This window comes from Lactuca serriola, chromosome 2 (genome assembly GCF_051521515.1).
Source record: "Lactuca serriola cultivar US96UC23 chromosome 2, Lser_US96UC23_V15, whole genome shotgun sequence".
NCBI classification, from domain to species: Eukaryota; Viridiplantae; Streptophyta; class Magnoliopsida; order Asterales; family Asteraceae; genus Lactuca; species Lactuca serriola.
In genome coordinates this window covers 18,341,336-18,363,329 of record NC_136409.1, presented here as the reverse complement: position 1 = coordinate 18,363,329, position 21,994 = coordinate 18,341,336, and the positions used below count along the sequence as shown (strand labels likewise).

The 21,994-nt window shown below is 35.0% G+C and overlaps 2 protein-coding genes across 2 annotated transcripts; one reads left to right on the top strand and one right to left on the bottom strand.

Annotated features, from left to right (window-relative positions):
• Positions 1 to 8,729: 8,729 nt before the first annotated feature.
• LOC145086024 (putative disease resistance protein At5g05400) lies at positions 8,730 to 15,238 on the bottom strand. The gene is made up of 5 exons (XM_079023731.1): positions 12,545 to 15,238; positions 11,588 to 12,298; positions 10,504 to 11,097; positions 9,113 to 9,770; positions 8,730 to 8,883 (listed from the first exon to the last, which is right to left on the bottom strand). Exons 1-4 carry the CDS (start codon positions 15,212 to 15,214, stop codon positions 9,171 to 9,173), a joined length of 4,575 nt encoding a protein of 1,524 aa, XP_078879857.1. The 5' UTR covers positions 15,215 to 15,238; the 3' UTR covers positions 8,730 to 8,883; positions 9,113 to 9,170.
• A 2,835-nt stretch (positions 15,239 to 18,073) lies between these two features.
• Positions 18,074 to 18,913, top strand: LOC145089042 (uncharacterized). The gene has a single exon (XM_079027541.1). It carries the CDS (start codon positions 18,074 to 18,076, stop codon positions 18,911 to 18,913), a length of 840 nt encoding a protein of 279 aa, XP_078883667.1.
• Positions 18,914 to 21,994: the final 3,081 nt, after the last annotated feature.

Below are 21,994 nucleotides of genomic sequence, written 5' to 3'. Positions count from 1 at the left end.
ACTTATTACTACAAGAACATATACATGATATTACAAGGAGAACATATACAACTATACTAGAAGGAGAACATATTCAACTATACTATAAAGAGAACATATACAACGATACTAGAACGAGTAACAATACTTTACATATACATGAATACATTGACATAAATGTGATCCACTGTATCGGAGCATGCCTTCAATGTCATGGCCCGAGTTGTAGCCAGAGTCTCTTGGAGGGAGAGCATAAGTTTGCGTACATATCTATACTGGATTGACTATCCTACACCTAGCTGCTAGCTACAGCCGGACCTGCAGGTCTGCGGGTGCCAAACGTCATACCTTTTACGACTTACATTGTCGTGTTTCATAGTCGATAGTATGGTACAATTAATCACATAATACCTTGATATAAATCCGATTTAAGGTAGATAGTACAGCAGTAGTTCCTATAATACAACACTACAGTACTACATTAAATTACCCTGTACATACATTTAGTGATCCTTTCACTTAAACATTAATGTACAAACTATATTTTGATAATGATAGTTACACTTGGGAAAATTTCACACTTTTACAAGAAACGAACTTACAAAACAGATATGCCTTGGTAGAAGGCTACTTTTAGTAGAAAATATAGGATTTTCTAGGAGTTACAAACTTTGACAAACTTTGACAAACATTCATATACTTTTATTACAAATGTTTACAAACTCATACTTCAAAACACGTTCAAACATTTTGATACAAACACCGACACTAAATACTTATGAACTCACCAGCTTTAATGCTAATAAACTCTTTCAAAATAACTTGTATTCTCAGGTCATCAGTAGACAGGTACCGAGGCCAGCTTTTAAGAAGATGGAACACATTCAATACTCATCTTATTATTTTGATTTACATTTTTGGTGTCTATAACTATACAGAACACGCTTGTATTAAAATTATATACTTAATGCAATGGATGATGTTGTTTTCTTGTTTACTATTATACTGTGTTGTGGTACTTTACATGATGTCCTCCGCCCCAGAACGTTTCCGCCGTTCTCGGTTTTGGGGTGTGACATTATTCAATTTTGAGTAACATAACATCAATTGCATTTAAAGTCATAGAATACTATACATTAGGTCCAACTACCGTTGTGTTTGTGGTGGTTTGACCGACGAACATAAACCAAATTTGACCGTTTGTTACAATATACATACATACTCATGCACATAAACATACATAGATAGACACCTAAATTCTAAACATTAAATGATGAACCATCAACCGATACATACATACTCATGCTCATAAACATATATACATTAAACCATAAACGCTAAACCTATATATACGGTAAACCCTAAACTCTATACTCACATGCTTACACATATGTGTACATACAATAGACATACATATATGTCACATGCACATATCAAGGCACATACATATGCATATCAAACATTAAGTCATATACTCAGACGTTGAATACACATACACACGTACATACATGCACAATAATAATAATAATAATAATAATAATAATAATAATAATATATTTATATATGAAAAATTAATTATAATAAATCTAATAAGAAAATAATAACAATAATATTCAAAACAATAGTAAGAGTTATTATTATATTTACATTAATATAATTATAAAATAATTATAGTTATATTTATATAAATAATTTGATATTATAATTATTATATTTATTATAATAATAACATAAATGAATAAAATAATAATAATAATAATAATAATAATAATAATAATAATAATAATAATAATAAAATGGGGAAGGCAAAACAAAAGGAGGGGAAAAAAAGGTGGGAAACAATTTCTAAATTCCTGGTATTACATTTCCTACGAAAGTCCAACAGAATTTTAATTTTAAATATTAATTAAGATTTTGTTGGTAATTGGTAGGAAACTTCCAATGTTTTTCCGACAGAATCTTTAGGATATATTCTTTCGTAGGAAATTTGTAGGAATTATGTTGGAATCTACTTTCGTCGAAGTTTGTAGAAAATTTGAAGCATATTTCCTACAAAACACTTTCTTTGGAAATATTTTGTAGCTAAAAGCAAATATTCTAGTAGTGAGTTGCTTTAGGCTACCAACCATGGAACTACTAAAAACATGTTGTAAACTATCACAACCATCAATACAAAATGTTGTTAGGTTAGGAAACCCGAATAATGTCCATCGATTACGCTTCCATATATACCTAAGACATGGAAGTGTATAAAGTTCTAAGGACTTTAGACAAGGTAACACAATCTCATTCATTTTACCATCTGATTCCACCTCTTCTTCTTCTACAATAATATTCCCATCCAGAACAAATACCTCCTCCATACGATTGCAGTTAATTATGTGTAGCTCTTGGAGTTGCAATAGACTACCAACCATGGAACTATTCAAAACATGTTCTAACATATCACATCTTTCAATAGAGAGTCTTTTTAGGACCGAACCCGAAGGGTCCTCTCGGGACCGAACCTCACCCAAGTGAACCGAACCCGAAGGGTCCTCTCGGGACCGAACCTCACCCAAGTGAACCGAACCCGAAGGGTCCTCTCAGGACCGAACCTCGCTCACACACCCGAACCCGAAGGTACTGTTCATTTCGGGCTATTTCGCTTCTAATGCCTTTGGACCGAGCCCTTCGCTTCCTGCTTGCTTTCGCTTCCGGATCAGCATCAGAGGAGACCGAGCCTCGGCCAGGACCGAGAGGTCTCGCTGGGAAGTTCATTTTCTCCCGGTTTTCGACTAGTTTTGCGTTTTAGGCCCATTTTAAATTGTTTTAACGCGGGATTTTCACCCAAAACCTTAATTTAACATATAAGACCCCTAATTAATGATTAATCACGTTTTTAAGGATAAAACCTTATCCAAGAAGAGTGGGTGAAGTACAAGGGTTGAGTGTTGACTTTTCCTTGTATTATGACACAAGCAACCCCATACCCACTCCATGACCAACCCACACTCCTCCCCACCATACCTTGTCACTTCCTTGTACTTTTTACCTCTCTCACAAGTTATTCCCACGTTCTTAGAGCTCGACATTCATCCTCTCTTCTCATTTTCTTTCACTTGCTCTCATTTCACCAAAAATCAAACACAACTTTTCTCTCAAACTTTTTCTCTCTATTTCAAGACTCCAAGGCTGATTTTCAAGCTTTATTCTTCTCTTGGTAAGTATAATTCATCCTTCTTGTGATTATTTCACTTCCTTCTACTCAAATCATAGATTGCTTATACAAATATCGTCATATTTGTTGTTAGCTCCTCAAATCTTCAAGCATCTCCCAAGTGTTCTTGAGTTGAACACTTCTTTTCTCCATCATCCATCTACTGAAATCACTCAAGGTGAGTTCATACCCCTACATTTTCATGTTTTCTCAAGTTTTTAGGGGGAGAATACAAGTTGAAACACCAAGAACATAACTAAAATTTTCTAACAACTTTCATCAGAAATGTTGGACGCCATTCATGGACTGTTTTGGACAACTTAAGCATTTTAGTTTTCAAAACTGTTTTAGGTGCAAGTAGTTCCAGTTCTTAGATTTAAAATGAATACTTGCACATCTCCACACGATTTTTCTACAATTTATGGTGATTTTTACAAAACAGCCTGTCATTTCAAACACAAATCCGGAACAGTCTGTGAATATGAGCATTTAAATACAAGTTAAAGACTTCCAAAAATTATGATAAAAATTATGAGTAAACTAGACTCATTTTAGGAACTCTCAGAGTTTACGGATCTAGTTTTCGACTTCGTATGATTTTTCTATGATTTTTCTAAAACAATGCAGAAAGGTTAAGAGTTAGTTAACAACTTATAACTTTCAAAACACTTTGTAACATGTTGAACAAAGTGTTAAATCTTTGATAACTTCAAATATTACAAGTATTTCTTGTAGGGGTATAATTATATAATAGAAAACACTCACTGAATTGTAAGAATCCTCCATCATAATCATTAGCACAAAACAAAGCAAGATAAACATAGCTATATTGTACTATACATTTGACTTACATAGAACGGATTTTAACACCACAAATAAACATGCTAAACTATAATAAGTATAGTTAGGGTTGCATATACATTTCAAACATTTTGATAAACTATAATAGGTATAGTTTATGATCATTTACGTTACAAAAGTTTTTCACACGAAAAGGGGTACATTACAAAGTACCGGGTTTTCATATAAATGGGGTACATTACAAAGTGCCGGGTCTTTATACAAAAAGGGGTACAGATACAAAGTACCAGGTTTTTATATACATGGGGTACATTACAAAGTACCGGGTCTTTATACAAAAAGGGGTACGGATACAAAGTACCGAGTTTTCATATAATTGGGGGTACATTACAAAGTACCGGGTTTTTATACAAAAAGGGGTACAGATACAAAGTACCGGTTTTTTATACAAAAATGGGTACAGATATAAAGTACCGGGTTTTCATATAAACGGGGGTACATTACAAAGTACCGGGTTTTTATACAAAAAGAGGTACAGATACAAAGTACCGGTTTCACATAAACTAGTATTTATGATATTAAAACTATACATCATCTACAATTGATAGACTTCAACTATAAGCGCCGAGCGTATATGCTAGAGTCATATATGAATTTAGTCTCGATTGGCTTAGAATTGGTGGGCCCGCCTCATCTCCTGTTCCTCGTTGGGTTGTGGACCTAGGGCAGACCCACTATATTCGATGTTTTATCTAACTTAAATCTTACATAACTTATATACGTTGGACGATTATAGGGGAAATCTACGGGTCATCCTAGGGTTCATTAACACATCATATAGGAATATTCTGTTCACACTTAACTAAGAAAATATTGGATTTTCTGGAAATCAAACTCTATCGATTTTGCAAGGAAAACGGTTTTTACTTCAAACAAAAATCTTATGAACTCACCAACTTAATTGTTGACACTTTTTCAAACTACTTGTATCCTCAGGAAATCAGTGAAACAGGAAAACTTTAGCGCTCTGAGGATGGGACGTTAAACCGTCAACACTTTGTTTTTGTCATCATAATGTAATTGATTTTGAAACATGTAAACATATACTTTGGTGTAACTTTTTCAATTATATTTATGATGGTTGTATTTACTTTGAGCACTATTCTATTCGTTGTTATGATACTGTACATGAAGTCCTCCACCCTCGGACGTTTCCGTCATCCTTGGTTTGGGGGTGTGACACAAGTGTGTGGTATTCCAGGTCACACTGCTTTGACCTGCAGAAATCGATTCAATCACTCGTATCAAGCTGATGAATATCGTAGTGTAAATAGTGCCACGTTTGGTAACTACTGTCATGATCCAAATTGTTACTTGGATACCGGAGCAACAGACCATCTCACAAGTTATCTTGACCGTCTGTCCTTACCAGAACGCTATCATGGCAAAGATCAGATCCAAGTAGCAAATGGAACATGTTTGCCTATTTCCCATGTTGGTCATTCAAAAATCCATAGTCTTGGTCGTTCTCTTATTCTTAAAAATGTCTTATATGTTCCTCATATTAACAAGCACCTTCTTTCAGCTGACAAACTCGTTTCTGATAATAATGTTTTCATTGAAATTCACCCAAATGTTTTCCTTGTTAAGGACATACGCACGAAGAAAACACTTCTAATCGGTAAGAGTAAAAAGGGTCTATTTCCAGTGCCGATCAAGCATATCCCTCATTATGATGGAGTCAGCACCAAAGTTTCCTCATCTCAGTGGCATCAGCGTCTAGGTCATCCTTCCCCAGCAGTAGTCAAGTCGATTTTGAAGTCTACTAAATTAGGAGTTTCTTTTAATAATGTGTCATCTGTATGTGATGCGTGTCAACGTGCCAAGAGTCATCAGTTGTCTTACAATAATTCTAGTCAGGTCACTTCATCACCACTTGAGCTCATCCACACCGATGTTTGGGGACCAACTCAAGTGTCTAGTGGAGGTTTTCGTTATTATGTTAGTTTTTTAGATGATTATAGCCATTACACTTGGATCTATTTTATCAAGAATAAATCAGATGTGGAACAAGTCTTTTATAATTTTCAAAATCATGTTGAGCGACTCTTAAATACTAAAATCTGTAGTGTTCAATTTGATTGGGGTGGTGAATATCACAAACTTCACAAATATTTTCAACAAACCGGTATTTTGCATCGTGTGTCATGTCCTCATACCTCCCAACAAAATGGGATGGCAGAAAGACAACACAGACATATTGTTGAAACAGTACTAGCCCTGTTAGCCCACTCTTCACTCCCACTTCGGTTTTGGGATGAGGCTTTCTTAACAGCTTGCTATCTTATAAATCGTATGCCAATTCGAACCATTAACAATTCTACTCCTATCACAAGACTTCTCAAAATCGCTCCTGATTACACTTTCTTATGAAATTTTGGATGTGCTTGTTGGCCGAGTCTTCGAAAATACAATCATCACAAACTTTCCTTTCGATCCACCTTATGTGTTTTCCTTGGGTACAGTTCAATGCATAAGGGGTATAAGTGTCTAGATAGGCAAACCGGTAGAATTTACATTTCACAAGATGTAATATTTGATGAGTCTCGTTTTCCTTTTGCTTCATCTGTCATGCACGGGACTCCATCACTCAATGCTACGGGTGCCTCGTTTCCCCAAAGTGAACCGAGTATCATGAATGACCACATGCGAAAGTATGACTTATCATTATTGTTAGCTAACCAACCTGATGCAGCTGCAGTTTTATCTAAGAGTAACAAGAGTCAAATAAGACCGGATCACACAGTGCCGTTTCATGCAGTTCAACAGCCCCTGCACCCTGTCACTGAACCTAATAATCCAACACCGGTTTCTCTAGATATGCCAGCTGGTGTGTCCTCCACCAACGATCAGATTCCAGAATTTCAAAATACTAATAACATAGGAAGTGAAACTGATGCTGGTCCAACTTCTCCTATTTTTGCAGCGGTTGACACCTCACCTGAGTCAGCATCTTCTCCAAGTTCTCCAGCACCACAGCACCGGGTTGTTACACGAAGTCAAGCAGGGAAGTATTTTCCTAAGTCATACAACGATGGAACTGTTCGGTATGACCCTACTAAGCGAGCATTTTTTGCTAAACCAACTTCTCATCAGGTGGCATTGTCTCAACCTGAGTGGCACCTAGCAATGGAAGCCGAATTCAATGCTCTTCAAAAGAATAAAACGTGGGTCTTGGTTCCACGTCCCACTGGAGTTAACATCGTTGGGTGTAAATGGATATTTAAACTTAAACAAAATCCAGATGGCACTCTTAATAAATATAAGGCACGACTGGTTGCCTGTGGGTTCACTCAACAATATGGTATTGATTACCATGATACTTTCAGCCCTGTTGTGAAGCCAGCCACAGTTCGGTTAATTCTTGCCCTTGCAGTATCTAAGAATTGGCATCTTTGACAAATTGATGTTAATAATGCCTTCCTTCATGGTTTCTTAAATGAAGATGTTTATATGAAACAGCCTCCCGGGTTTGAAGACTCTAGTAAGCCGCATTTTGTTTGCAAACTTCAAAAAGCCATCTATGGTTTAAAACAGTCACCTCATGCGTGGTTCTCACGACTTAGTGATAAATTACATCAACTAGGTTTCCGCTCCTCCAAGGCCGATGCTTCTCTTTTTCTATTTCATCATGGGCAGCATACTATCTACATGCTCGTGTATGTGGATGACATTGTTATTGTCGGTTCCTCTCAAGCGATTGTTGATCAACTTGTGCGTAACCTCTCCGACTCTTTTCTGTTAAAGATCTTGGCAAACTCACTTATTTTTTGGGAATTGAGGTCACTTACAATTCAGGGGGAATTACACTGTTGCAACATAAATATGCATCTGATCTGCTTCATCGGGCGAATATGGCGAATTGTAAGAGTGTCTCAACTCCCATGTCAGTTACTGCAAAGCTCACAAAAGACTATGGCAAACTGTTAACTGAGGATGAAGCATTCAAGTATAGAAGCATGGTTGGAGGCTTGCAATATCGCACCTTAACTCGACCCGATATCTCTTTTGCTGTAAACAAAGTTTGTCAATATTTATCTAAACCCACTGACGTGCATTGGGAGGCTGTAAAACGAATACTTAGATATATAAAGGGTACGGTTAACACAGGGCTACACATTCAAAGTCAAATTCAAGATTGTTAAGTGTGTTTACAGATGCGGATTAGGCTGGATGTCTCGACTATCACAGGTCAATTGGAGGTTTCGTGGTGTTTCTTGGACCAAATCTAATCTCATGGAGTTCACGTAAACAACCCACGGTTTCAAGGTCAAGTACGGAAGCGGAATACAAAGCCCTTGCAAATGGTACATCTGAAGTGACATAGGTACAGTCCATACTTAAAGAGCTTGGAGTTTGTCAATCGAGACCACCTGTCTTATGTTGTGATAATCTAGGAGCTACATATTTAACTGCTAATCCTGTATTTCATGCAAGGACGAAACATATAGAAGCTGACTTCCATTTCGTTAGAGAGAAGGTTGCAATGGGGGCCCTTGATGTTCGTTTTATCTCAACCAATGATCAAATAGCTGATGGATTTACTAAACCAATTACACGTAACATGTTGGATCGATTCAAGTACAATCTTAACCTTGTTCCGGTTCAGATTGAGGGGGAATGTAAACTTAAGGATAATACGAGACGTTTGAACGGAGATTAGATAAGATCAATTATATTTTGTATAGATAAGGATCCTAAGTGATTGTACTTATCCTTTGTATCTATTATTGTATATAAATATCGATCTATATCCCTGTGGGATGTTACAAGGAAAAATACACTTTCAACTAAGACCAATGGATCACTTCTGAAGTAGCAGCAAGGCAGGAGAAGCTTGTACTCTGCAAGTTGAACAAAAACATTTGGAAAAGTAATGATTAATGATTAAGAGATTAATTAATGTTGGTAACTAAAACAATTTTCAGTGGGATTAGTGTTTTAGTTAGATATGGACAAAATAGATTATACTATAAACTTGTAATGTGTTCAATAATGCTTTTACTTGGCTTCATGATTTTTTTATTAATCAGATGATATTACCATGTGAAAATTATATAAACAATATTATACCTCCTGAAGCTGACCAATAGTAGTGGTTGTCACATTAGAGTTAAACCAACATTCAGGACTATGTTTGCCTAACCCATCTTCCCACATACTTCAGCGGTAGATCTGTTGACCCACAAGCTGTGAACACCTTCATCTGTGGGCAACCATCGACTTCAACCTTTTCCAATGAAGGCCACTGGAACTCGTTTGCCCCTAAAAAGAAAGCCACCAGCTCTTGTAGATCAATTAGTTTAATACGCTTTAGACGAGGAAAGACCACAACCTTAGAGGAAGATGCCATTGTTGTTTTCTCTACCCCATGTTCTTCTGCCTTCACCACAATCACTTTCATTGCCTTGCAACTCTCTATCATTAACTCTTCAAGTTGTATGAGGCTTTCAAGTGTGGAAAGTGTGAATATATGTTCCAAAAGGTCACAATGACTAATTGTCACTATCTTTAGGTTGGCCAGTTCAAGCATAATAACACTCTTATTGATCCCTTTAGTTTCAAACACCTCCTCCATCCCATGGCAAGAGTATATTCTCAGCACTTGAAGCTTTTGCATCTGTCCTGCTGCATAATATGGAATCACACTTGACATTGCATGACAGTAACTTATACTTATCTCTCTAGCGTATTGGCATAAGCTCCAAGAAACACCATCCCCTTGAGAAAACTGTAGCAAATGACAAAGGTAATGTAAAATTATATTTGATTATTAACAAAGCTTAATTACACTTGTTTATAAAAGTAATTTAGTTCAAAATTTGGTTCTTTGTAATGAGTAACTCACTGCTTAACATCACGGAAATGGCTCAGAAACGATGTAGCCTAGGAAATTGTAACACAAAAGTATTTTAATGTGGGACTAAAATTTTGGAATGCAAAATTAAGAAGCTTATAAGTTTCATATTTTCTACTTGAAACGAGGCACGATCTGATCAATGATTTCGTTTCAACTTGGTTAATGCTGGGATGTTTTTGTATACATATAATAGGAGGAGATTATTAGTTATTGAATATCACGCATAAATTAGTAAGCCATAAATTAATTTAAAGAAAGCTATTGATATGTTGCATTATTTAATAGAAATATGAGTTTCATATATATTAATTGTTGGAAATACATATACAAATACATGAATAACTCGGTATCTAATTACGCGCTGTTAAAAATTTCAATGAACTGTACATGTGTTCATATGAATGACGCTTTTTATGCCTTCTAATCTCATTGTTGGGTTTTTATAGCAGCTAATGAGCCAATTACATGCTCTAAGTTTTTCAATATCTTGTAAGCAGTTTGTTGAACTTTTATAGAATATGATTAGTATATATGGAGAATATTCTAAAGAAAAATATGGATTTTAAAATTAAATAGGTAGCTGAATATGTTGAAAATTACATACCCTATATTGATCAAGAAAGGAGGTAGTTGTAATGGTACTGTTGAAAGATATTTCATTGTTCCCACCCTTGGCACCACCACCACCAATACACTTGAGATTTTGCAGGTCATCTAAAATGAGAGAATCAAGAAGAGGGAAGAGAGTGGTGCGTGTTGTGTGGGTAGATGTTGATGTTGATGTTATTTTTTCTTCATATTCATCGTCTCTGTTTGAAACAACTTCTTCCATACCATAACAGTCTTCTATATGGACTCTCTTTAGGTTGGAAAGAAGTTCTGCCATGAGAGGTGAAAACAAGTACTTAATGCGTTTGCATCTGTACAAGTGTATGGTTGTGAGGTTGTGGAATGTGGATTCTGTCGTTTTTCCGTGAAGAGTTAAGAACTCATTCCAATTGCACTTCCACACGTGACTCATACTCTCTGTATTACTAATTTCCATGTTTTCAAGGTTGGGAAGTATTCGATGTTGATTATCTTGACTTGGTGGAGTACTCTTCATCTCAAATATCACCTCCACTCCTTCATATCTCACCAACTGAAGATCACGGAGGTTATGAAACGAGTGTATGAGATCGGGAGGGAACAGAGTATTCTGCACAGATATCCCAACAAGAAATGTAATTAGTAACTTTCATAGTTAAGCTAAAGTTGAATTAACTCAACCACCTGTAACTGCACAACCATTCACAATTCTTTTCCTTAAAAATTCTGATTTGAGAAGGATTATTTTTTTATTTTAAGTATTCTTTCAAGGAATATTTGGAAACGATGGAAATAGTCAACAATGTTAAGGACGTTCCAATGGTTGTCCTTAAAATAGTGAATATTTTGTTATTTGGTTGACTAAATTATGACATGGAAGGCTCAAAACAATCATGGTAAGACAGTGAAAACACTTTTTTTTTTTTTTGAAATAGGTTGTTTGAATAATAAATTATGAAGAGCCGAAATTGGTTCCTAGCTACCCAACAAATTTTTTTTGGGTATCTATTGAAGAAAATGTGAAATCTTTTCAGTTGGTAATTTGTGTTGATAAGCAATGGTAGTTTATTAAATACAAACTGAAATTCATTAAACCGTACCTCTTTCCCTTGGCTACTTTCCACCGATCCATATTTTCTTCTAATTTCTCCCGAATTAAATATAGACATAGAGGTGAGTGCCCCCATATCAAAATTGGTGGTGGTAGGTGAGTATCCGTTTCTAAACCTGTTACGTCTTGCAATATCTATGCTTTCAATTGCTTGAAAGCCACGGATAGGGATTCCAGAGTTATTTTCACCACCTTTTATCCTCCACACCTCTTGTAGCTTCCTTAATCCCCTTACATTAATTTTTCTCAAGTTGTAGGTACCGCCTTCTTCTTTGGTCTCACCAACAGGAGCAGATTTAGGGGGGGTCCAGGGTGACACCGGCAACCCTTGACTTTTCCGGCCGCAGTGAAAAAGTTTTTGAAAATTTTGAAAATTTTTATTTTTTCTACTATCATGCAATTCCTGACTTTCTCGTGCAACCCCTACTGTGAAATCCTGCGTCCCCCCTTGCTCACCAATACAATCCAAGTCGATGTTGAATAACGCTTCAATGGAACCACAATCACTGACTGTTAACTCTTCAAGATGATGCAACAATGGCATGGGATTACACGGAAATAGATTCACAAGATTCTTACAATCATCCACTTCAATCTCTCTCAACTTAACTTCCTCACTCGTCCCAAAGTCACAAGGCCATATTTCCTTCAAATTCTCCATACGCTCAATGTGCAGACGCTTAAGCTTAGGAATCAAAACCTGAAAAATAATGGTTTTCTGTTTATATCCCCTTACAACTATATATCATGCAATCAACTTACAAATAAATTTTCATATATATATATATATATATATATATATATATATATATATATATATATATATATATATATATATATATCACCGTGCGGTTATTAAACATAATACACCATGTGAATGCAACCTCTTTTGAAGCTTCTAATCGAAAAGATTGTTTGAAATCTATCAATAGAAAAACATATTTACCTCTCCTCTTAAAAAGCAGGATGTTGCCGAATTATTCTTGGAATAAATGCTTGTGATATTTGGAATTTCTTTAATTTTTAACTCCATGAGGTGTGGTAGCGCAATCACGTTCACATTCCCGCACAAACTCAATAGTTGTGGTAGTCCTTTCAAAGATAGAGATATCAACTTGGGGAATGTAACTCTCTCTTCTCCACCACTCTCAACATGTATGAGTTCTTTCATAGCAAAGCAATTGAAAACTACAAGAAACTCAAGATTTGACAGAACATTTGCAACACCCAGTGTGAAAAGGTATTTCAACTCTGCACACTCCGAAACAACAAGCATTCTTACATTGCAGAACGAGGAGGACAAAGGACAAAGTGAGGACTTCATCCCTACATCTTCAAGATCATTCATATCGTCCACACATAAACAAAGCACCACCGTTTTCTCAAACAACTCATTAATTCTAGATTCCAATAGTTCACCTTTCTTGGTTACCAACTTCAATGTGTTTTCGAATGAATATTTGCTCTCCATTGAATATTCTTCATTTAAAGAACGTCCCACTGAGATCTTGAATCGTTCAAGATTCTCAAATGAAAGATTCTTCAGTTGAGCATTGTTTTTATGGAACTCAAACTCCAAGGCAGAAAGGTTCTTCCAATGTTTTGCCCCTTCATTGAAGTCATCACCTGTGATGCTAATACCCCTTCCAAAAGCCCAGAGCTCTTCAAGTCTGACCAAATTTTTAAAGACACCATTATCTATATGAAGACCATAACAGCCTGTCACATCTAGTACCCTTAGCTTCTTCAAATTTCCGATTATAGAAGGTCGCCGATTAAATTCAGAACCAGCAAAGCTGAGAACTTCCAAATTTGGCAAGTTTCCAATAGAAGATAAATCAAACGTCAACGAGCATTGATGCAAAAGAAGCACTCGAAGGTTGGTGGAGCGTTCAAGCGATGAGGAAAGCAATGGATATCTCATATGATCATATGATATAACCTGAAGCTGTCCCATTTCTTCATAAAAGTTTCGAGGGAACTTCAACGACGTATCTCCATGCATAAGTTTCAAAATCGAGACATTTGGAAACTTGAACTCACCAGGAAATTCAATCATACCCTTGCATGTTAATGAGATTATTTTGCATGAGGAGCTCACATCATTTTCAATTTCAGGCCACCCTGGCTTACTACTACCATGGTTGACAATAGAAGCATGCTCAGCTTTAGAAAACATATCCAAAACAAAAGCACGCACCAGATCGTGCATTTTGACGTGCCTAACATTATCACCTTCAATCAACAAATTGGTATGCTTGAGCCGCTCAATGCACGAGTTCAGCTTGTATCTTGCTTCTCTTATAGTATCCATTCCCTTAAATAACTTCAATCCCCAGCCATACCTCAGTAGGTCCTCAGTAGGAATATTGAAGTCCTCTGGAAATAAACCACAAAGCAAAAAAGTAGCTTTGGTCACCTCGTCTTGGAGATTGTCATAGCTAGTTTGGAAAACAGTAGGCGCAATTGTGTTAATGTCATGGTGTTGTAAACGAGAAAGTGCATTCTTCCATGTATCCTTACTTTTACTTCTAAGAGTGCAGGCCATGGTTTTGATGGCAATGGGTAGACCGCAACACTTCCTTACAATTTCTTCCCTGATCTTATGGAGCTCAGGATCGACATCATCAGAAGGTTCTAAAAATTGGAGGAACAAACTGTGTGCTTCCGCTTCCTCCAGGACACTCACCTTGAGAACTAAATCAGCTTTAACTCCCATCTCAGTGCAAACTGATTGGTCCCGTGATGTAATCAAGACCTTGAAGTCAACGTCTTGATTTGGAAAACGGCTTAAACCAATATCTTCCAAATCAACTGGTTGCCATACATCGTCTAGTATTACCAGGAACTTCTTCTTTCCTCCATCTGAATTGTTTGCAAACCATGTACGGAGCTTATCAGTTCTTGCTGGTTTAGTGGTTTCGGTTAGGCTTATACCAAGGTACTCTGCAACAGCTTGCTGAATAGCAATGGGGTCTGTCTTTTCCCCTATAACCGCCTCAACATAATGATTAAACATTTTCTTTCCTACCACAACGTCCTTCAGCTTCTTCATCATAGTGGTCTTTCCCACTCCACCCATCCCACATAACGCTACCATGTGGGAACTATGGTTGGGCCCGAGTGCTTCCAGTGCTTTCATAAAAGTCAACTCTCTTGAGCGGAAGTCATTTTGATCACTTGATGGTTTAGAGGTGGACGCCATGATGGAATCAATTCTCCCCACAGGAATTTGTAGTTCAGTTCCTTGAATTTCAGGGCATCGTCCCATAACACTCTCAATCTCTTTAAATATCTTGAAGGCTTTCCTTCCGAGCTTGTGCCTACTCTTGAGATCGAGACAGCCGGGGACTTCACTTGGAAAGTCTGCCACCTTTTCATTCATGTGTTCGACTTCTATCAACCAAGGGCCGACTTGCGCAGGAACCTCAAGACGTCTTTCTCTATTTTGCTTCTTCTGGGATTCCACACCGAGTCTTGCAACATCCAAATCTTTCTTTTTGGTGTGCATATCATCCACGTATTTTTTGTAGGACACCAGGTAATCCAGTTGTTTTTTAACCGGAACCATAAGAACCTGAACAACTCCTTTCGTTATTTCACTAGCAACCTCCATTGCTGGAAATTCTCACTTGTTGTAGCACCTGCATAAATAGTATAGATGCTAACTTGTTAACAAAGGGAATTAGATGAAAATCATAGACTGATTCATGCATCCTAAAATCATTTCATCGAGTATAGTTGTATTAGCTTTGGCCCATAGACACATAATGTAATCGTAACCCGTAGAAAGTGTCTTCTCATAATCTACCACTAAAGATTTGATAGTTTTATACAAAATGATGTTAGGCCATCTACAATGGGAGTTGTATGAGAGTTTAATAGAATAAATGTAAATATAATATAGAGGAGAGAGTGTCGAGTTGAATGACCATGCAAGGTTCAATAGAATTCTAATGAAAATTTAAGGATTTTAAAAAAATTAAAGTGAATGTATATATTCTCTTTCCTACTTGGCATTTCATATAATTCTCCATAGGTTAAATACATTGAAGATGACCTTAATAGAAATCAACAAAATGGCTTTTCAATATGGTCAACTTTCTCGGATTATTTATTCTGTTTTTAAACAAAATCCAAAACATATGAAGTTTGAATAATTAAAAGATGAATCTTCAAATGTTTAATCGTTATTATTGAAATATAAAGATAAACAAAATATGAAAATATGACATTGTGATAAGATGATGTTAAGGTAAATCTGAAGGGTTGAAAACCAAATTGACAATGCTTTCTTTTCTAAGATGAAGGACTATAAGTGTAATTTGGAATCGTGGATGTGGCTATCAATAGTTGGTGAGTGCACTTTATTGAATGCACATGTGAAAAGAAAGAAAAGGGAATGAATGAATTGTTGGTTCTTGTCAAATTAAAAGCTACCACAAATTATCGGAGTCGGTCCTAAGAAATTAAATATCCTGAAAGGTTCAGGACGATTATAAGTTTTAATTTTTAAATAAAAATATATAATAAAAAAATTAGACCTTGTGTAGCTGCTCACTTTCCCCCCTCAACGCCTCCCATGCACATGATCACAAATATATGTTATATTATATATACCGGATAGCGGATACATAATCATGCAAGGCCTTTCTTTTATATTCTATATGTGCAGCCAAAGTATAGAGCAATGGCCAATGAAATCACCAAATTGTAATCTTCATTTTATTGCCGATAAAAGGAAAACCTATCTGCAGCCGTAGATGTAGGATGAAACCATGTAAATCCTTGTGTTCTTTATTGCTTTATATTCTCCTATTTTGTGTGTGTGATAGTGTTTCCGTTGTGTGTACCCTGATTCATATCAGATGAGTCCACAATAATAACCAACTTGGTGTTACTAGCTTTGGTTCTTTAATATTAATATTACAAGAAAGTTTGTGAAAGTCACTATTTGCATTTAACATCTCTCTCATCATCTAGGTTAAAATGAAAAGACCCATGTTAATGACCATTACTATGTCTGAGTCTACCCAGCAAGGTTATCTAGATAAAAAGTTTTAATTGGGCAGATTTTGCAATGCATTGTCCTAACAAAAAAAAATTGAAACCATAATGGTATAACGGGATAATTTTTCAAAGTAAAATGCAATTCTACAATGGAAAATGAAAAATGAAAAATACAATCGTGTAATACACAAAAATAAAAGTAAGATGGCATATTACACACATGAATGATACTATGTTGCTATTTATTGCATTGAACACTTCTTATGTATATCAACCAACATTGGAGAACTTTTACACGTTGATGACGTTGAAAAGAGTCATTCTACATAGCACCAAACATTGATGTGCAAGCATATTGTAATCAACATCAGACACCATTTTAAATATTGTTTCATATATGGGCTTGTGGGATTTTTAATCTTGACACGACAATTTATTTAATTAGTATTTTAGTTTTGTTATTCAGCAAAACAAATAATTTGGTTTTTTTAATTGAATGGGTCACATGAACCAAGTATTAGTGCTGGAAAACAGGAAACGTGGGCTTAGTTGTGTTTAGGGTCGTTAGGTTTTTTTTGTAGGCTATAAATGCCGTCTTGTTTCATGAATAGAATGCATCCGTTTTGAGTTGATAAACAACTCTCCTTCTTCTTATTCTCTCACGTATTATAACCATGGTTGTAAATCGCTCAACGGTAGCTCGACGGTCTACTGTTGTTAAGGGATTAATCGGTCTGGACGGGGATTAATCAGAGATCATAGATTATTAATAAAATATTAAAATTATTCAAATATTAATATATTTTAAAAAAAACAAGTAGTTCAAAATTAGAAAATAAGAAACTTTGTAATTTAAAATTTTGAAAATACGAAATATGAACATTTTGGTATAATATTTGAAATTTTGAAATTTTGAAAATTTTGGAGTAAAAAAACAAAAAGTTGATTGTTTGAATTTTTAAAATTTTTTTTTTGACATGTTTTTTTTTTTTTTTTTTTTACTTTTTTCGACTTTTTTTACTTTTGTTGACCGATTAATCCCGCCAAACCCGATTAATCCTAAATTTTTGATTAATACCTTAATCCTTGACGGTTGGAGAATGCCAAATGATTAATCTACAATTAATTGTCGATTAATCCCGATTTCTGCAACCATGATTATAACAGAGTTATATTCTGTTGATTGTTGCTGCAATGAAGTGAATATAAAGGGCCTGATTTTCCAACATTTGGTATCAGGGCCTAGGCTCAATTAGAAGAAGTCGGAGGTGATTTCATGTTGAATTGAAGATCACAATGCTGCAGAAGTAAAGATCGAAAGAAAGAAAGACAACAAGAAAGAAAGAAAGCAAGAAAGAAAGAAGAAAGAAAGAGAAAGAAAGAAAGTCATAAAGACGAGGCTTTTACATGAGAAATAGAGACCGGGTATAAAGTCTGTGAAGAAAAAGAAAGTTTAAGAGAAAGAATGACAGGAGGATCAAACCAAGGGGGATCAAAAGAGGTTGTGGCTCAAGGTACTGTTGTACCATTTCAATGTCCTAAACTGACTGAAACTAATTATATTACTTGGTTTATTATGAATGAAACTGTCTTGAAGGCATATGGACATTGGGATGCAATAACCAAGGGTGCAGTTGATGAGAAGAAGAATTATACCACTAAAGGCATAATTTTTCAAACCCTTCTAGAGAATGTTCTTTTTCAGGTTGCTAAACACAAGAATGCAAAAGATGTTTGGGAATCAATCAAGGTTAGGTATATTGGAGTCGAACGGGTGCAAAAAACAAGGTTGCAAACCTTAAGAAATGAATTGGAGATGCTTAAGATGAAGGACAATGAGTCAATCAATGACTTTTCGGGAAAAATAAGTGGTATTGTTGTCAAGTTCAAAAGTCTTGGTTCAACTCTTGAAGAGGAGGTGATTGTAAGGAAGTTTCTTAATTCGGTTCCAAAGAAGTACTTGCCAATTGTAGCTCCAATTGAACAATATTCTGACCTTGAAACTATGACATTTGAAGAAGCGGTTGGAAGGGTCAAAGCCTATGAAGAAAGGCTTCAAATTCATGAAGAAAAGGAAGAAGAGCAAAGTCAACTCATGATGGCAAGTGAACCAAGGCATGTTGATAGTAGTGGACATGGAAAAGGGGGTGAAAGGAACTATGAAGGAGGTGGAAGAGGTCGAGGTGACAAAAATAGCTTCCGGTGCTTTAACTATGGAGAATTTGGGCATTTTAGCTATGAGTGCACAAAGTGGAATGACAATGAAGCGAACTTGATCCAAGATGAAGAACCGGCATTGCTTTGATGAAGAAACGTATCAAGATTAAAGGGGTGAATGTGGGATTTTTAATCTTGACACGGTAGTTTATTTAATTAGTATTTTAGTTTTGTTATCAGAAAAATAAATAGTTTGGTTTTTTTGATTGAATGGGTCATGTGGACCAAGTAATAGTGCTGGAAAAGAGGAAACATGGGCTTAGTTATGTTTAGGGTCGTTAGGTTTTTTTGTAGGCTATAAATGCCATCTTGTTTCATGAATAGAATGCAGCCATTTTGAGTCGATAAACAACTCTCCTTCTTCTTATTCTCTCACGTATTATAACAGAGTTATATTATGTTGATTGTTGCTGCAATGAAGTGAATATAAAGGGCCTGATTTTCCAACAGGGTTCACCAATTGTTCACTTTCTCACCTAACAACGTTAGACGGGCTCCCACTAGAATTCCAAACCATGCACGCATGTCTTGGCGGATCCATGGAAAAGAGTAAGCCAGGGTACATAATATGCTTAACATAAAATAATATAATTTAAAAAAAAAAAAAAAAAAGTAAAATGTTGATATTTTTTCAGAAACCTTTCCATTTTTTAGTTAAATAATTTATCAACAAATAAATGTAAGTTTAAACATGTGTTTATTCTAACAAAATAAGGATGGTGCAGGAATCAATTCACTTGATTCCTTAAGAATGAAATCTTTAACGGATCACAGAATACTTATGTGAAAATTAATTCACTTAATTCTCTGAGATTGCAACAGAAAAGAAAGAAACAAAGAAATCACAGCAGGGACAGAAATGTGATCAGAGGAACAGGTGAAGAACAGAAATAGGGAAACCAAAATTTCTGGTAAATCTACTTGTTTACCAAGATTTACTTAGAAACGTGAATGGAAAACTTCATTAAAAATATGTCACACAACCATACCCTATTTATACTAAACTAATCGGAATCCTAAAGTAACTCAAAACCTTAAATTAGGAAAGTTTTCCCAAAATACCCTGGGTATAATTTGTCCCAGATTTCTGGATTAACCCAACAATAACAAGCCAATTAACAATCCCAATTAATATAAAATTTAAACTAATAATAACAATTAAAACTAATAAATAACAATAAAAATAAGAAAAAGAATGTACTTAAATAATTAATGTTTCCATGTTAGCTTCTGCGTTTACTAAAAATTAAAAAAATCCCAAATACTTGACGCTTAAAACGAATAAAATAACAATAAATATTACTTAAATACAAATAAACAATAAAACTAACAAATACTATTAACAAGTAATAATAAAAATTACCTCAATGTGTCTTTACTCAGTGCAGGGAAATCAGAGAGAGGCCAACAGCAGGGAAATGGAGTTCTCTCTTCGGGGGTTTTCAGAGAGAGAGAGAGAGAGAGAGAGAGAGAGAGAGAGAGAGAGAGAGAGAGAGAGAGAGAGAGAGAGAGAGAGAGAGATGGGTTGCCTTAGAGAAAAAGTTAATAATATTCTAAAATTTCAAAACGGGAAATCTAAATGGGATAGCTGTATGTAGTAAAGTTTACAATATTGCGATATTTAATTTGCAAAAAGCGTAACATGCAAAAATGGCCCTCCTTTATAAATTTTTAGAAGATTGCAAAACTGCTCCTCCTCCTAGTTGGCAAAAAAAAAAAAAAATGGTCCAGGTTTGGATTTATATATATATATATATATATATATATATATATATATATATATATATATATATATATATATATATATATACTATCTTATAAAAGAAATTTTACTATTTCTAAAAATAGATTAAATATAATAATATTTTTTTTAAGACGTTCAAATCATTAAGCTAATAGTACAAGTAGTCATCAATAAAATAATATTAAATTTTAACTTGTGTTTTGAATCCTTATATTTCTCAACAAATTCTATCTCCTTCCCTAAATTTCGGATAATTCAAAATTTGAAACCATCAGAAAATACATGTTGATTCAAATATCCCTCCTGCAGATGGCTTTTTCTTAACAAGTTTTTATTTTAATCCTTACTTGTAATTGATTTCATCATTTTTAACTTTTTGTATTTTTTTCTTATAAATATATTGGGTGAAAGCTTTATTATATCAGGTTTGTTTCTAAAAAGGTTTTTACTATGTTTCTTTAATGTGTTGGCTTTGCATGTTCAAAGAACTCAACCAAGAGGGCCAGTTAGAGCATTGTATTATCATTAGTTTGTATATTTTGGCATCTTACTTTTGCAATAAAGAACGGTTAAACACAAGATTTGACATGATTAAGGTAGTTTGTATATTTTTCATCTTGTTTAGTCTAAAAATGAAACCTTTTTCATTATTGGTCCTTATAATATCAAGTTTCATCACATGGACTTCCTGATTACGGTGATTATTGTCCTTATTATATGGTTCTATATAGATTTTGTTCAATATTTTAAGGTTTCGAGAACCTAAATCAATATGATTCCTTGAATTACATACCATCGTTGAAAATGTTTTAATTTGTGACCAAACTTGGTTTAAAATCACAATGAAAAAGTTGACACCTGAGTATTTTGGCATTCTCAAAGGCCTATTTATCGATTTTTGAATCACAACACGTGATATTCTAAATGTTTATTTTTATAAACTATTATTTATATATTTTAGCATTTTACTTAGTAGGACATTAAATTAATAAAGGAATTAAGGAAAACGAAAAAAAAAAAAAAAAAAAAAAAAAAGAGGACGATAAACAGTACAAGTTGTTTGGGTATGTATAAATGGAAGTAATAACCATTTAGGGGGTGTTTGACAAAAAGGCTTATTGCTTATTAGTTTATTAGCTTATAAGTTAATAAGTAAGTATAGGGTAACTTATGAAAAAAATGATGTATTAGAGGTTCCCCACCGGAATAAGTTATTTTAATCCAAACACTTTTTTAACTTATAGTGATGTGGAACCTAATAAGTTGTTTTAAAAAAACTTAATCAAACACCCCCTTAATATGGTATGGTAATGCTCTTGAAAAATAGGTGTCATTTAATATTCATTTCTCGAAGTGAACGCAAAAGGGTTTTAACTCTAAAGAGATCAAATTATTCGCCGTCCGCCGCTTTGCGCGGGTAGACGG

Bases quoted from the DNA above. Each gene is read 5' to 3' on its own strand.
- LOC145086024 (XM_079023731.1), bottom strand. From the start codon at position 15,214: ATGGAGGTTGCTAGTGAAATAACGAAAGGAGTTGTTCAGGTTCTTATG. The intron at 12,299-12,544 runs GTAAATATGTTT...ATTATTTTTCAG, and splicing joins CCTGCTTTTTAAGAGGAGAG to GTTTTGATTCCTAAGCTTAA. The intron at 11,098-11,587 runs GTACGGTTTAAT...ATATCTGTGCAG, and splicing joins AAAGTAGCCAAGGGAAAGAG to AATACTCTGTTCCCTCCCGA.
- LOC145089042 (XM_079027541.1), top strand. From the start codon at position 18,074: ATGACAGGAGGATCAAACCAAGGGGGATCAAAAGAGGTTGTGGCTCAA.